Raw genomic sequence first — 17,361 nt, forward strand, 5'->3', positions numbered from 1 at the left:
GCTTGTATCATGCGAACCGGACCGGTTCGCACCGGTATACATACGGAACCATTCGGTTCCGACCCAGAAGGGGTTGGAACCGAAATAATACCATGGCAATACCTTTAACTTTGTCCCAGAAAACTGTCTTTCAAGTGTCTATCATCTAGTATCATGCAAATAAGCTGCCAATAGTGGAAAGTTGATCCAGAAAAATAAAAAATCATAGTTTGACATCCATAGAACTCTAGTGCCTTAAATTTCATTCACTTTTCCAATGGAAGAATAACACATGCACATAGGATTTAGGACCTTGTGGTCCCATCTCAAGGTTTCTTGGATGATGAGGAAGACCTGAAGATTCCTACTTGCTGCTCAAAATTATATGCATGTAACATGCTGTGGTTTATTGTCATGGCCAAGATGTTGCTGCCCGCATGCACAAGAATCCATACATTAATCTGCATCACCTTCAACATTATTCATACACATGCAAAGAGTGAAAAGATTTGAATACATGGCTTCTTTATATTTCACGCAATGAAAATTGACTATATAGCAAGCTCAACACTTTGGGTAATTCAGAAGGGCCTTTCAAGTTGAAGCATCAATAACTCGATGATCTCAACCAACATCTACATAATCAAAGCAATCATACCTATCCTCCAATACCTTCTTAGCACTTCATCCATGGCTCCCTTCACGATATTTTGTTCCCAGATGATGGGGAAATAGACAAAAATGATGTTTGATCTTTTGCTATATATGGTAGATCAACCTCATGATGTGAAGTTGTGAACTATACTTAAGTTGATACTTGAATTTGAACAATAAAAACGAAAAGAGACTCATATATCTGAAAAAAATTTATATTATAAAAAAATTAATGTTGTATGCCTAGCCTACTATTCTTCTTGCCAGAATTTTCAAAAGTAAAATACTATAAGAAATAAAGAAAAATTGAAAGCTAAAAGAAAATTAAGCATTTCCTTCTATACAGATTTTCCGCATAAAAAGATCTATAACAATAACTTTAAGCCTTTGAACTTAAATTCTCCTGAAAGCCATAATAAAAAAAAGAATTTTGATTGTTTCAACAAAATGACAAATGATCACTGACAAGTCTCATGGTTTTACTGTAGAGAGAGTTCTGCTGCCTCATGAGGCCAATCCCCTCAACCCTAAATGAGGGTTTTTTGGTTCTGAATTCCCATATATCAACTGCTGGACTCTTCTTTCCTCTTCTTTCAAAGTGTGCGCCCATAAAGTAGCTGGCCACCCTTTCTATTCTTATTTCCTTGCCTTTTCCTTTTTTTCCTTCTAACAGTTTTTCTCCTCTCTCTCCTTTCTTTTCCTTAATTTCCTTCTATTTTTGCCCCCTTTTTTCCTCCACCAAATGTTCTCCTAAGTGAGAGTGGCACATATAAATCAACCAAATCAAATCCATCAAGGCCCCCAATTTATATATAGACACACTTCCACAAAAGATAATATAACCATAAAAAGACATCTTAAACTAGCAATGCCTCACTGACTCATAAAATGATTCCAAACGGAAGTCTTCTTGCACTCAAATATTCTCAATTTGGCTTCCACATATGTCATCCTCCTCAATCATTACACTAGCGTGTAAGAATGTGCCCCACAACCATTAGCCCCAAAACATTGGGTTGAGCAAAGTTGATGCACATATGAGGAGTCCAGATTCATGATGACGTACAAGGATGGGTGGGGCTTCTTATAAAAGGATGGCCACTCTATAATGATGGGAGTTGATAGTTCGCAACAGATCAACTTATTAGTAAGAATTTGCCTCAATGATGATGTAATGGGTTCCCTTTTATTTTTTTCCCACTTTTTTGAGTGTGCATTCTTATATAAATTTTTCTTATTGGTGTTATTCTATTGTTTTCGTCATTCCATTGTGTCCTTTAAAAAGGGAGACCTATGTAGGGTATCCATTTAAAAAAGGAATACATTTATCTAATTTCCAATATTTGCAAACATGGAATCCTATGAGTATTGGTTGGGAGAGTCAGCTGGAAGCTTTTATAATTTGAAACTTCAAAATTAGCCAGATGTCTTCTAACGATGCCAAAAAGTTAGAAGCAAGACATCCTGATATTTTAATACATTAAGTAATGAGCATGAAATAAAACTTCCACGGAGTAGCACTCCTATTTTTTGCTTCAACGGAATTGATTGCAGCCTACTCACCACAGCTGGACAGAATATCTTCACACATCAGATAGATCCATTTTTTACCTGTCTGTATGGTGAAATTTTTTGTTAAGCCACAAAAATGTAATAGTTGCATCTAAATGTTCACCACGATGTTATGGGGATTTATTAGCCATATATTAGCTACTGTACTTATGCATTCATGTAAGTAACAGAAGAGAATTTTCATTTATGTGACAGCGAGATGCATAACACAATTACTTACTAGCTTCCCAGATAGATTTACATGCAGTCACAACATAGTAGTCACAGAAAATATTGGGTATAGTGTGACAATTATATCCATGGAGGCATGAACTAAATTACTGAGCCTTCCTGGCACACAGCACCAATACAGTGCGAGATACTGGCGCTTGGCAAGTGGCAGAATGGTACATATTGTGTCAGTGCCAGGCCAGTGCAGCACCAGCACAAGATATTTTAATCCTTGCTCAAATTGGAACCAGTTGTGCACAGATGAGCATAAACTGCAGTTTGCTTTTTGGCCGAGTCAACTGTTCATGCAACTTATTCACATCAATCACAGACTCCGGCATCAGATTTATATGATATAATAACTAATCAGTTTAGATGTTGAATTCTGATTATCAATGCAGGCTCATAAATGACAATATATATATATATATGACAAATATCTACAAACTATGTGCTGAAAGAATTCATTATAGATCAAGTGTAGCATTTGCAATTTAAAAGAATATAATTTGTGGTAAATAGAACTCCAATGAAGCATGCTTAAAAGGTTCGATTGAACCACTTGAAAGAGATAGAAGTTTAATAGGAACTAACTAGTATGCGGGTTAGATAAATACGTGTGCAGCATCAGAAACAACAAAAAATATTTTTATACAGCAGGAAAGTACCTGAGTTTCCTATGAAGGGCCACTTAAAAAGAAATGGTCCACTCAGAGCAACCACCAAAGATAGAGCAACAACAACCTTGCTATAATGCTCCCCGAATTCATCTAGCCACCTTTGTAACTTTGGCTTATTTAGCTTCCCTTCTTCGGTCAACTGCACAATCTTGTTTAATGTCGAATCCTTCCAAGACTTTGTTGCCTACAGAAGAGAAAGGAAAAAGGTAGCTAAATAAATTACAAGTTTAAAACAAAATTTAAAGACAAAAGCTGGTAGATATCGAAGTTGTGGAATGAGCAGCTCAGCATATATGTAAACCCCGAGAATGAAAAGAAAAGCTAATAAGTACTTGAATGATGAATCCAGAATAATACAACACACATAACATAGAAAAGCTAATAAATACTTACATTAAGAACCTATTGTTTAATTTTAAACAACATCGAGTTTCTAAACCACAAAGTACCATCAGACAAGCATTATCTGGAAAAGTAAAAAGGGCCGCAAAATGCACAAGACTCCTGCCCGTGCAGGGTCTAGGGAGTGCCAAATGTACATAGCCTTATTCTTGCATGCAGAGAAGCTATTTCCATGCTTTGAACCCATGAAAACCAGGTCACAATATAACAACCTTACCGTTGCCTCATGGCTCACTCTCTTATATAGATTACATCTTAAAAAAAATGTATTGATGTAAAAGATAATCATCTATATCAGCAATAACTACCATTGTTCAAAATACCACAATGAAGGTTGCTACACACTGATGTGGGAGCATGCTGACTAATACTCCCCAAGATTAGGAGGGTCCTTATAATAGTATCAGTTAGGCTTTGAAAATATGCATATCCTTCAGTATAGATATTGAACCCTTAAAATTCTCTGCAGCAAATTATATGCATTTTAGAAACATATTTATAATTTCATTTAGTCGACAGAACTATACGAAGTATTTGTAGAAAACACTTGAGGGGGAAAAAGGACTGCTTCATCTTTTCAGGCGAACAATAAAATTGTTTCATCAATAAAGAAGGTATACAAAATGGACAACTTGGCAAGGCCAACAAATATAACCACAATAAATGTTTAACAAATCTAGGCACATATGAGAAAATGTTTTCAATGCAGCACCTCCTGATGGTAATTATATGTTAAGAAATATTACATCTATGTCGATTATTAGCCTCTATTCTCTTCTTGCTAACTCTTAAAATGACCTCTCCACTGAAGGCTCCTGAAGTCAAAAGGTATCAATCAAAATACTAAAAGCTACAAAAGGAAAAACGCATAATAAGAGCAAGAAAAACATCACACCGAAGAACTATATCTGCTTGACAAGAAACCTAGGCAATAGAAAAAAGTATTAAGATGATAAAAATATAACGATATAACTTGTAATGGAATTTCAAACAAACCTTAACAATCATCATTCCTTCCAAATTCCTAGCACCCCCAGGAATACTATCTCCAACCTTTCTTTCTAGAGGTTTAGTTTCTCCAGTTAAATGTTCAATGGTAATTGTAGATGAACCTTGAAAGACCTCCCCATCCACAGGCACGGCCTAATCAAAATAAGCAAATTTGAATAAGAATATACGATAAACACTAAGTATATCAAAAAAAAACCCATCAAAATACAAGAACCACAACATAACATATACTCCATGATATGGAAAAAAATGATTCCCTGATTAAGAAACTCTACTCTAGCACACAGGAAGGTAACAAAGGCAAAGTAAAAGACAAATTAAATAACGGGGAATCCATCTAGAGTTTCAATAATGCATCATTCTCTCAGCAAGACTTGAGTCAATCACTTCATTAGTACTTGAGATGCTTAAATGAAGATACAACCCCCTAAGCAAAATTCCATCCTCAAGATTACATACCCAGCAGTGAGAGGTGATATAGCTTAAAATGATCCTAGGGACTACTCTGGGCTCTTAAAATGTATAACCAGAGAGGACAGCAACACTTATAGTGTTTCAGGTATAATGCAAATGCCTAAGGCAATAACGCACACCTAGTGTGAAAGAACCATGTGCCCTAACCATATGGGTCATTTATAAACAAGAATACCACATGTCATCTTTTGTAATGGCAGTTCTCTAAAAAGGAAAAATTGTGTAATGGGTAGGTACATGAAAAATGGTTAATAAATTGTTAAATTAATAAAATCTAACGTGAAACACAAATTATCATCAGCAAGCATATTAGTGCTGATAAAGATAGCAAAGGCAAAATAATAGTATTGAAAACTTCATACTGGTATAAAAAGCAACATATGCCAGACAGTAATTTTTTCAAGCATTATTTTATTTGTAGAAAAAAAAATTATAAGAAAAATTAAGAGCGTCAATGTGGCTGATTATTCATAAACATACTATATCGAACTTCCATAACAGAAAAATATCATGATAGATTTCCAAGACATCAAGACTTGATCAAAATGATAATGTAGACCAAACTAGATCAAAATGCACGAACACTGCGACATGCCACCTGATAATAAGTGAATCGCCCAAGATATAAGTGAGCCATCTTAAGCTGAAAGTCCAAAGTCCAAACTGTTGCAGATACCATCCATACAGTATGATTTCTACTTATACCTTGCATATATATATATATATATATATATATATATATATGCACATAATTTAATGGCCATTTTGAAAAAATAAGCAACTCCATACTAATCAATGAAAATACCATATATAATATCAATAGCTTAGTAAACTAGAATTTTATTGTCATTGTGACTGAAAAGTTCATCAACAGTAATGGAATTAAATTTAATTTCGCTCTCGAACAGAAAAGCAATGTGAAATACATTGTGTTTGACAAAAACCAAGATGGAAAAAAAAGATAGCTTTTAAGAAGAAAGACAAGTAGTAGTATTCAGATACATGCAACAAATGGATAAGAGGTGAAAACAGCATTGTTTGAGAAAGAAGAATAAGAAATTTGTTTTGAATTTTTGATTCTCTCTTCTTTTTTTTTCTGAATCCAACAGGCATTCTTTTTTGTTGAGATAGTCTCTAATAAGAAGAAAATCCACTTTCTCAAAACAGACCATTTGAAAATCTACAAATGTGGGGCAACCAAGGTATTGAGAAATGCAAATGGAAGATTTGGGCACCAGAAATTTGTTGATTTTATCTCATCTCATTAATTGCATTATTATGTTTATTAGATGTTCACATTTTATTTATTGGTGTTTTAGAGAGTTATCTTGCTGATTTTATATGTATAGTTGACTGAGGGATGTAATTGGATGATCAAGTTCCCCTTTTGAGTGTGGAACCAAGTTCTTAAGTGGTAAGACAAATGTTGTCAAGATTGGGATCATATCATAAATCATAAAGGTTGAATTGGATTGGAACGTGGATCAGATTGCAAAATATAAAATACTTTCCTATTTCTTATAAACATAAAAAGATAGGATTGAAACAATATAAAAGGTAAAAAGAACACTAAAACTGCAATTTAAACTAACAAAGAGTAACAAACCATCATACAGGGACATAAAAACTTAACTTTCCAACAACAACAAGCTCATTTTTTTTATCATGTCCAATAAACAAGCACCATGTTCAATTAGTTAATGTAGCTTTTTTCATGATATAAGTCAATAGAATGTCTTAATTTGATTTATTGACCCCCACCAAAAAAATAAAAAATGTAAATAGACATAGGCTTATCAAACTTGATTCTCCTGCATAGTAAGATATTTTAGAAGGAATCAATTTTTTAAAAATGGGCGAAGAGATAATTATAGGTTGTAGCTCCAAAAAACTAAATATATTTTCTCTTTATTCTTAAAGGTTGAAAATTTAAAGGAGACGGCTGAGTTGATGTTTTGGAAGTTTATTGAATGTGAATTGATCACTGTAAAAGTTAAAGAAATTGATTGGTATTAAGTGCGCAAACTAAGTGCATTAATGAGTAAAAACATGACTTGGATTTGGATCTTAAGATCCAAAGGATTGTATGATCCGCTACTCGGATCCTACTGCAAATCTCAATCTTAGAATACATACTAATCCTGATCCCAGATCCAATCTGGATAGCTGAGAACCATTTTGATCCAGATCGTATGACCTGGATTGTGGATAGCAAGATCTTGACAGCAATTGGTGGGACCATAACTTATGTTGCTATGGTGAAGCAAGCTTAGGTCAAATGCAATCCCTCTAATAAACAGAGAAGACAGATATCAAAACAGTAATGAAGCAAGGAAAGTCAAAAAAACCATCCATACAAGATTTATAAGAGAAACTTTTAAATCCTTAAATAAGCACTGCCATGTACATTTTCTCAAGCAAATATAACATATCAGTTAGAAACTTTTGGTTTCACTTGATTAAAAGATAAGGGTCACTCACTATTTCAAGTTGCCATCTATGTGGCTGCATACATGGATGTAGTCTAATGACCACACTGCATTGTGGTTGAACCGCATAGTGGGTCATTATGTGCTCACATAGGCTCAGGCAGCCTTTATATGCAGCCCGAGCCTTATGCTACTAAGGACATTCGCTTTTCTTTTCTCTGTCTACTTTTCATTTGCAATTGGTAGGTTTGCTCATTGCACTAGCATACTTGAAATGTGAGCACAGAAAACAGCAGCATATTGTTGATTTATTTAGGTTAACATGTCACGCAACTAAAATTGGCTTTCAATAAGTGGGTGGAAGTGTACAATTTATTTTTTTAAAATTTATCTACTGATTGCTAATTTTCAATTATTTTTATCCTTTTTATGATTCTTAATTATTTTTAATATTTCAAAAATATCTTCATATGCGCTATGCAGTACCCCCAACTACCCACATACCACGTCCGCTTTTAAAACCTTGAGGACCACAAAGCCATTCAGCGAAGGAGGTGGCAAAGCCAAGCTTAATGATGTATTGCTCAACTTCTGAATATCTTTTTCAAGATTCTTGTCCTTCAAATATTGTTCACTAGAGATAAAAGGGCAAACATAGAGCGACAGAGAAAGAGAGAATCCCAATTTTGACAACCCACAAATATACCTAACTACCTTGACAATATCTTCTTAAATCCGACAGAGAAAGAGAGAACCCCAATTTTGACAACCAACCAATATACCTCCCTACCTTGACAATATCTTCTTAAATCCGTAATTATCTATTGATATGTGGTGAATCATATGGCAACTGGCTGAGCTGAGATCAATCTCCGACAATTTTCAGCAAATGCCTATGGCAACAAAATTATCATAGCTGGGATGCTTGATGCAGCTCCATAGAGCTAGGTCCGCAAATAATATAGATATGAGCATAAACAAATTTCAAACCTAATTAGATCTGTTTATTTGAGGGTGGCCTTAGCGCAACGAAAGGTTGCACCATTGTGATATGGATGTTATGGCTTTGAAACATAAAAACAGCCTCTCCACATATGGGGTTAAGGCCGTGTACATTTGAACCTCTCCAAACCCTACAATGGCAGGAGATTCATGCATTGATACACCCTTTTTTATTAGATCTCAAATATTCATCCTTTTCCACAGCCAAAATGGTGGGAAAGCAGAAGGAAAAAGATGAAGAGGGGGTTGAATAGAGGAGAAGACAAAATGTAGAGAAGAGGGACAATAACAGAGGATAAAATTCCATGAAGTCACTTTGTTTAATCAAATTCATAAATCATATATAATTTGTCACTCCTCATGAATCCATTTTTATAAACACTCAAACATCCCTAGAACAAACTTCCTTAATCATATAAGGACTTCAAACTTCTATAATGGACCTAGATTACTAACTTCCATTATTTGACTCAAAATAGAACTCCTAATCAAAGCAAAACTCCACCACATCAAAAAGAGATAATTAAGGACTTTCTAATATTAATAAATTCGTCATTCAAAAGGATCCCGCACAAAAGATCATCAAATCTTTCCAAATCATAGTTCTGATGACTTTGAACTCTTCTAACCTATCTTAGACCTAAAGTAGGACCTGTAGATGATAATTCTACTCATAAAAGGACTTAGAAATTCACTAGAAGAATATCTCTGAAAATTATTATGAAAATTGCCAGAAAATAAGAGATAGACTCAATAAAATTAGCAAATTAACTAATCCTAATTTAGACAAAACCTACATCCATGCTGCAGCACCCCAAAACATTGGTGAAATGGGCAATAAAAGACCCATTTATAATGCTCTCTCCATTGCTGAAAATGCCTCGAATTAACTCAAATATCATTTAAGAATTAAATTATAACTGCTAATAAGCATGTTATGCAACAATCTTTTAATGAGGCTAATAATTCAATTTATATGGGCCTATAGCACTGGTTGATACAAGAAGGTGGTAATAGCCAATACACAGAAATAGTATCTGCACCTGGGATATAGTATAATGGTGTGTGTCATGGTCTGCTGTACCGGTCGGTACGGGTCGGTACCGGCCGGTACATACCGGTACCGGATCCTACCAGTACGGTACAGCTACATATTTCGGTACCGAACCGTACCGACTGGTACCAATGCGTACCGGCCTGTACCGATGCGTACCGGCCTGTACCGACCGGTACCGATGCGTACCAATCCGGTACCGACGCGTACTAATCCGGTACCGGCCCGTACCGATCCGGTACCGACCCAAACCGACCAGTCCGTACCGGCTCCAAATTTTTTTTGGCTTTTAACCCCATCGGTACCGTACCGGTTCGGCTCGGTTTGATTCGGTACCGTATCGGTACCGATGCCCACCAGTACGTCGGTACAGTCAGTACCGCGTACTACTGTGTGTATAATGATGTCTGGCAGCAAGCAATCATATGATATTAGTGCCATATCTGACATGGAGAACTATAAACGAGAGATATCAACTTATAGTGCGAACATGCAAAAGATTTCTGCACACGGACCTCACCAGCCCTGACGAGTATAAAAGAACCCACTTTAAGGTCGTGCACTGGAATTTTTGTGTAATTCAATTTTGAGAATTGAGGTGGTCTATCACCATTCACTTCCAGAAGCAGTGCAAAATCTGGGTGGCTGTCCTTGAGTTCCTTCACATCGATCATTGATCGGCTTGTGAAATACTCTTCCGCTGCAGAGAAAAATGCCATTCATTAATACATGAGAGACTTCAGACATTTAGACTCTTTGGAGGACATTAAGAACATTGGAGCTTGATGCTAATTACTGGTCATTTACCAATGTGGGCCAGGTTAAACATTGCAAGAAGCAGGGCACCTTCCAATGAGTTTCCCATGAATATTGATGCAAAGGCTGCAAGAGCCATGAGAACATGGATATTTACTTTCCCACCAGCAAGATTTAGAACAGCATCAAGAGCTGCTGAAACCTAAAATAGAGAAAACAAATTGGACTCAGAGATTGCCAATTTACAAAAAGAAACCCTTGATATATAAAAGGTTATCGATTTTTATTTTGGATCATGGGCATAGAAAGGATTCAGATATAAGCATTACAGACTATAACTCGGTAAAAGGAAATTAAAAGAAAAATATGAATTTATAAAGTGCTACAGAATAAAGTTATACCAGTTAACAACGCAGTCCAGCATATGGGCTCTTTTACCTGATAGATTATGTTAACAGCAACTGCTGGGCCTTGTCCCATTCCACTGTCATTAATTTACATTCTCCACTTTTAAAACACAAGCAGAATCCAGAAAATTCAATTGAATTTCCGATAACAATTGAGAAACTTTCAAAGCATTTCTTTTCTTGTATTTAACAGAATACTGCCACTGACAATTAAAATAACAAATTTTGTAACTGTGCGCCAAAAGACAAAATGCTATGAATGCTGATCAAAAAAGGTCAAAGTCTAGAATGGAAATTCATTCATGTGATTGTATAAAAATACATAAATTCTAGTATGGTGACTCATTCTTAGAAAGGTCTCAGAACCAAGTTGGTGAAAGAAACTGCAAGTTACTAGGAGAGTAGCATCTTGGGGTGAATTCTAAAAACACAAGTTAATCCAGTGCAGAGTCAATGTCGAGGCCTCGTCACCCTATTTCAAGCCTAGAAGGAATAGCAGAAGTAGCAGGACTTCTAGTCAAATTACAGCACATCTCTAGTTGATATTTGCACCATAAGGTCTGGCCATCCAACACCAACAAAAGTAACAAGCTTCTTGTCAAGTTTCATCCAGTGTTGTGATTATGTTGCATAAGGTCTGGTCGCCAATTAGGAATCACAAGAACACTTGATGAAACTCGAATTCACATTTGCCCCACTTAAATTCTGATGAACCATTCTATTGAACAATGAATTCAAGATGATAAAGAGAATAACCTAAGACGCATTGAAGCCATTAAATTTATGTCAGATCTTGAATAGCATTCATATTCCAACTAAAAATTGCACATAATATGCAATAATAGAGTTAAATTGATCAGCTCAACAATATCATCCAAAGTTCTTGCTTCATATATCCAATTCAGCATGCAACCATGTTCTTATATCTTCGATTAATACTAGATCGCTCATATGCAGAATACAACATATGAAACAAGCCTTGCCAAAAATCAATTTTCAGCTCATCTATTATAGACAATGGAGACAAGGGCCTAAGGCCACCCTTTGGTTTATGCTATTGGTATCAGTAAAGCTACAAGTCTCAATATAACGGGCTCTCACACCACTGCTTCCTAATGCATGTCATGCTTCCAATGTTGTCAATAGAAGCTTCGAAACATTTTTTATTTCTCAAAACACACACACACTCAGACCATTTTATCATCTGCAAGATCATATCCTTGTTCCAAGGGTGCAAGTCAAAGTTCTAAAAATGAGTAAATGCTGCATGAAAATTTTCTTTCTGATCATGATTCAGATTGTTGGGGGGAAAAACAAGAGAAGCAAAGCAAAGATAGAGCTGAAGAGTCTGCCCCCAGGAGAAGTAATAATGAATTTTAGTGTGTTCCAGCGTAGACGAACTAACAAGGTATGTTTAGGCGGCATGTTTAGGCAACTGATGTCCATTGAGTCATTGAAATAATTTACTGATTACAAATTAAACTTTATGATATATCTGGAATTCTGGTCGGCACTCATAATTCAAGAATGACCCATTTATGTTTATACACGCAAGAAAACCCTCATAACTTCAGAGAAAGAAAATTCCATTAGTAAGTCATTGAAATAATTTACTAATTACAAATTAAACTTTATGATATATCTCAAATTCTGGTCGGCACTCATAATTCAAGAATGACCCATTTATGTTTATACACGCAAGAAAACCCTAATAACTTCAGAGAAAGAAAATTCCATTATTAAGTTAATGAAATAATTTACTAATTACAAATTAAACTTTATGATATATCTCGAAGTCTGGTCGGCACTCATAATTCAAGAATGACCCATTTATGTTTATACACGCAAGAAAACCCTAATAACTCGAGAGAAAGAAAATTCCATTGCTTTGCTTCGTTAAAGGTTCCTCTTCGATTCTGGGTTGTCAAAGAATCCTAGTTATTTTCTCGTTTGATCAAGAAACACGAGAATGATTAGCAAATTCTTACCCCGACAAGAGGGAACGCGATGGCAATAAGACCATTCTGCAAGGGCTTCGCAGCTCGATCAGGGAGGGCATACGGGCAGGCGGAGGCGAGGAGCAGCAGCGCCATGGAGCAGCAGCACAGCTGCAGGTGCTCTCTCAAAAGATCCGCCAGGTCCGCCCACCCCACGGCCTTGGCAAATCGAAGGATCCCCTCCTGAGCCCTATTAAGCTCCCCTTCCCCTCCATGGCCGTGACCGTGGCCGTGGTGGTGGTGGTGGTGATCGTCGTCGTGATCGCCATGGCCATGGGCTTTGCAGGCAAGAGATCGGGGAGGGAGGAGGCGGCGTAAGCGGAGAGAAGGCGAGATGGAGAGAACTGAGAGGGAATGGGGGGTTGGGCGGCGTCGTGGGGGAATGTGACGGTAGAAATAGGGAGAGGGCCTGAGCGTTCGGGAGAGAAGGAATCGGTGGGCGGGGCTGCTCCCGCCGGCCGTTGTGGCGAAGGCGAGGGCTTCCATCCGGGGATCTTGGAGCACGGCGGGGAGGGGAGAATGATAGCCGGGAGGTTTGTTTTTTTTTTTTTGAGAGAGAGAGAGGGGTTGGAGAGGAGAAATTTATAAGGACAGGGGAGTGTCGCAGTGTGATCCACATAATGTGATCATTCTTTCGCTAGAAAGACCCTGGGTCAGCATTACTGCCAAATGGGAAACGTGTTTTTTTCCCTTCCCGTTTTCTATTAAATGCGCATTAGCAGGTAATAATATGTACACACATTTATATTAAACGTAGACTATTACAAAAATATGCAAAATTTATTAAAATTTAAATAAAATAATGATAAATATAAAAAAATGTGATTTCTAAATTTAATATAATATCTAGGTAAAATTTTCCGTTCCAACATTAAAATGGATATTCTCTCTAATTCAAAGTTGAGTTGGAACAATCTCGCTCGGATCCTTCGTCTTTTTCACTATGACCTACGACTAGGCGAGATCTACTATGCTGCAATTCATGGACAGTGGATCTTAACCCATCTTGGATCTTTTCATGATGCATAGATATCCTATAGCCTGAAATTAGACTTCTTAAATGAGAGAATAGGAACTTTCAAAAATCAATGACAGATGAAGGTTAGAAGAGAGAAATTGGAATTTTATTATTGGGAAAGAAAAAGAGGGAGAGAGAGAGAGATATTAGAATTATAGGGAAAAGATATCTCAAAATCTAGGCAACTATGGTAGAGTGGGAGGAATGAAGAATGGACAGGTGGTGAACAACGCCACATTTGGATAGGTAAATGTGAGAGAGGGGGAGAATTTCTTAAGATAGGAGATAGAGGAAGATATTTTCATATGAATAAATATATTAGAATATTAATAATATTTTTTATTATTGTGATTTTTTGATTTTTTTTTAGTTTTGAATTTTTATGTTTTCTCAAATTTTGAATTTTCACTTTTTGCTAAATTGTTCTTAGGATAGAACTTGGACCGATAGAATCAGCACTTAAGATGCACTTGAAGATCCATAAAGTCACTCACTTTTGTTTTAATTGATTCATATCTCTCACTTTTAATGTAGAGAGATAGACTCGGGATGGATGAATCTGGTCAAAAACTCTATTTACCAAAGGGCTCGTTTGGTTCGCGGGAAAAGAAGGGGGGAAAGTGTGGTCAACGGGAAAGTAATGAGATGCCTCTTGTTTGGTTGGAGTTTTCAAAGGAGAGAGAAGGAAAAGTTATATTCCCATGGGAATGTGATTCCCACATTTCATGGGAAAGTCTTTTCCATGAGAAACATGGGAAAGTTACTTTCCCATGAGGCGGGAATCACTCCATTTTTACTTTTTCCCAAAAAGTCCTTTCAGCATTAAAGAAGCATTAAAGAGGCATTAAAAACCTAATTTTTATTAAGGGCATAATAGGAATTATATATAACTTTCCTAAGAAAGTAGATGGCCAACCAAACATAAGCACCTTGGAAATTTGTCACTTTCCCATGGTCAACCAAACATGCCAAAAGTACTTTCCTAGGCATCCTCTTCCTAGGAATTTGTTTCCCAGGAATCATATTCCTAGGAAGGAAAATGCTTCCCGTGAACCAAACGAGCCCAAAATGCCCAACTTAAAAGTTTTCTTCATCATTGGCAAAAATGTGGTATCATAAATCATAGTGATTAGGGGCATAATTGAGCTAGAGCCTAAGTGAATGGTTACATCGAACCTAGATTGTACGTGGACTTGTATGTTTCTAAGGCTCGGGCTCCTTGCTAATAGCTCCATTACAAGATTGATGATAGTTTGAGGTTGGTAAAGGGGCTTTATATTAGTTTTGTGATGACTATGGTTGTTTTATTCTGTTATAAATTTAATTTGAACAAATATAATAATTCATCCATTACATTTATATTCATATTCAGTAAACAAAATGGTAGAGAAGCTTAATGATATCAAGAAATGATTGGACATTACATATACAAGCATGCTTGTGTAAAACGAGTTGGACATGGTGAGTTTAGCAATTCTTGAGCCTAGATCATTTGCTAAAATGAGCAAGCCCTAACCATCATGCGGAACACTAATCATTCACAAATGTCTAGGTCAATTGGAAGTAAATTGATTGAACATTCAACAAACCAATATGATGCCAGGACCCTCAGATGAAATGGAATTGGTTTTGTTTAAGAGAGGGAAGAAATAAAAGAAGGCTAGAGTTGGTGGCTAGCTAGTAAGTCGTGATAAAAGAAATATATTGGGTTCATAGAATAGATTATCTTAAGAGCTTGCCTGATTTTTTCACACCTTTAACTTGTCATAATAATCAATGGCAATAGAAAAACTCAACTACCATATGTTTTGACTCTAGTTAATATCTTTAGAATGCACTAGGCTTCATGCCTCGAGACCATTAAAAATAATGATAGAAAAAAAGTTAGGAACAACTTGTAAGTAATGGGCTACAAGCAGAGCCAGCCTTGATTCCATAGCTCCTTCCTAAATGCAACTCTGACTCCCATCTTCTAGGTTCAAAAGCAACCGAAAATTTCTTAATTATTGCATCAAGAAAATCCATTAGGAACCAAAAAAGAGTGCAATTTGTTTTGCATCCAATGATCCCCTTGCCATCAGCACTGACTTACTGCATCTACTGGCCCTCAAAATTGTATTGCCCCTAGCTTGATTTCTAGGAAATTGAGATTCACAAGATTGTTCTTAAATAGATTATATAACAAAGGGGAATAAAAAATTGAAAACAAAACCAATTGGCACTAATCCAACATCTACATTATAATACACACCATCTCTATGTAACAAGAGGAGTCTTTTCCTTAGATTTTATTATTTCATTTTAGTTATGGTGTCTATCAAAGAATTCTATCTGACGTGTGAGGCTTAAACTAAGTAGCTGTTTCTCTTACCTTTAAGTAGAGGCCTTCAAGTCAGCGAGGTCATCATTTGCGTGCCAAATCAAAGGTTTTATGCCTGATGCGTACATATTTGTTTTAAAATCTAAGATTGGGTTTGTTTTTTCTCTTTTACCTTTTGGATTCTTTCGACATAATTCAGATTGTTGATGAATTTTCTTTCTTTGCATTTTTTTTTTTTTAATCTGCAGTTCTATGCATCGAATTTGTGAACAACCAGCACATATAAGTTTGTGACTTCCAAAGACCATCAGACAGCCTAAATTTTGTAAGTTCTGAAGATCATGAAATTTTAATTCTATAGAATTAGAAAATCAGTTTTTTAATTTTAACTGAGAACACCTATATGCAACCTTGATCCCTTTTTTTATTGAACCGGGGGGGGGGGGGGGGACCCTCTATGATTTATTGGGGGTTTTGAATTGAGATGTGTTTTTTTTCATACTTAGAGCAGAGCTGAGAGTAGCTTGAGTTGGCTTCAATCACGCCTAATGCGTTTTGAGGGCCAATGTCATCCTGTTAGATGACTTGGCCTTGGTGGTTGGGTAGATCTGGAGGCAACACATGGAGGTTGGTTCCACCATCCCTTGCTCTGAGATATCTAGGATATAGCAAGTAGAGGTATCACCTTCGGCAAGAGACATGTTTACAGAGAAGTGAATGGAGCTGCGGACTGAATAGCTTTCTTTATGGTAGATCACTCGGGTGGGGTCATGTGAACCGGAGAGATAGAGCTGCCTTGTGATCTCTAAGATTTGCTTTTTTTTTTAATTTTTTTGGATGTATTCATACTAGAGCGAGTCATCTGTTGTATAAAATAAAAAAAAAGGAAAAATGTAAGGAACTAGATGCAAAGATTTAGTGATTAAGACAAAAATTAACAAACTTAACTACTTATGTTTTAAAATTGAATAGGATTTCTTTCTTGGTTAGGCTCAAACTTTCTATTACTCAAAACTCTTTTTTTCTCTGTAATACCTATGAGGTTGTCGAGCAAATGGAGCATGTGTCTTGTTTGTGCCATTAAAACTAAAAATCTCTCCCAAAGAGCATCACTAGAAGCTGCAACATTCATATTGAGGTGAAGCATGACCCCTCAATTTGAGCAAACCCCAAGTAAAATAAGTTCTTTCATCTTTTTGAGTGACCATATCCAAACTTCCACCAATTTAGGGACAACAATGAATCATCCCTTGCTTGTCTCGGGGCAGGATGGGCCGAGTAGAGTCTCAAAATAAGATGGGGTAGGTTGGAGGGATCGAATTAAACTATAATTTTTTGGCACACAAATCAATTTTTTTTACCACAAAAAGAGGATTTGTGAAGAACTATATATATC

General features: G+C 36.3%; 1 protein-coding gene across 4 annotated transcripts in view; it reads right to left on the reverse strand.

Moving 5' to 3' along the window:
• Positions 1-13,211, reverse strand: part of LOC103713529 (probable cadmium/zinc-transporting ATPase HMA1, chloroplastic) — a 32,399-nt gene extending 19,188 nt beyond the window's left edge. The window contains exons 1-5 of one of the 4 annotated variants that reach the window (XR_005506996.1): positions 12,619-13,210; positions 10,275-10,425; positions 9,983-10,167; positions 4,494-4,640; positions 3,084-3,279 (exon numbers count right to left, since the gene is read on the reverse strand). Coding sequence is in view for 3 of the 4 variants with exons in the window: in XM_039116039.1 (XP_038971967.1) it covers positions 3,084-3,279; positions 4,494-4,640; positions 9,983-10,167; positions 10,275-10,425; positions 12,619-13,113 (1,174 nt within the window). In the remaining variant the exon portion in view is untranslated. Of the gene's footprint in view, positions 1-3,083; positions 3,280-4,493; positions 4,641-9,982; positions 10,168-10,274; positions 10,426-12,618 lie in introns of all 4 variants that reach the window. The other 3 variants (XM_039116039.1, XM_039116041.1, XM_039116040.1) reach the window with 3 other exon arrangements.
• Positions 13,212-17,361: the final 4,150 nt, after the last annotated feature.

This window comes from Phoenix dactylifera, unplaced genomic scaffold (genome assembly GCF_009389715.1).
Source record: "Phoenix dactylifera cultivar Barhee BC4 unplaced genomic scaffold, palm_55x_up_171113_PBpolish2nd_filt_p 000046F, whole genome shotgun sequence".
Classification (NCBI taxonomy): Eukaryota; Viridiplantae; Streptophyta; class Magnoliopsida; order Arecales; family Arecaceae; genus Phoenix; species Phoenix dactylifera.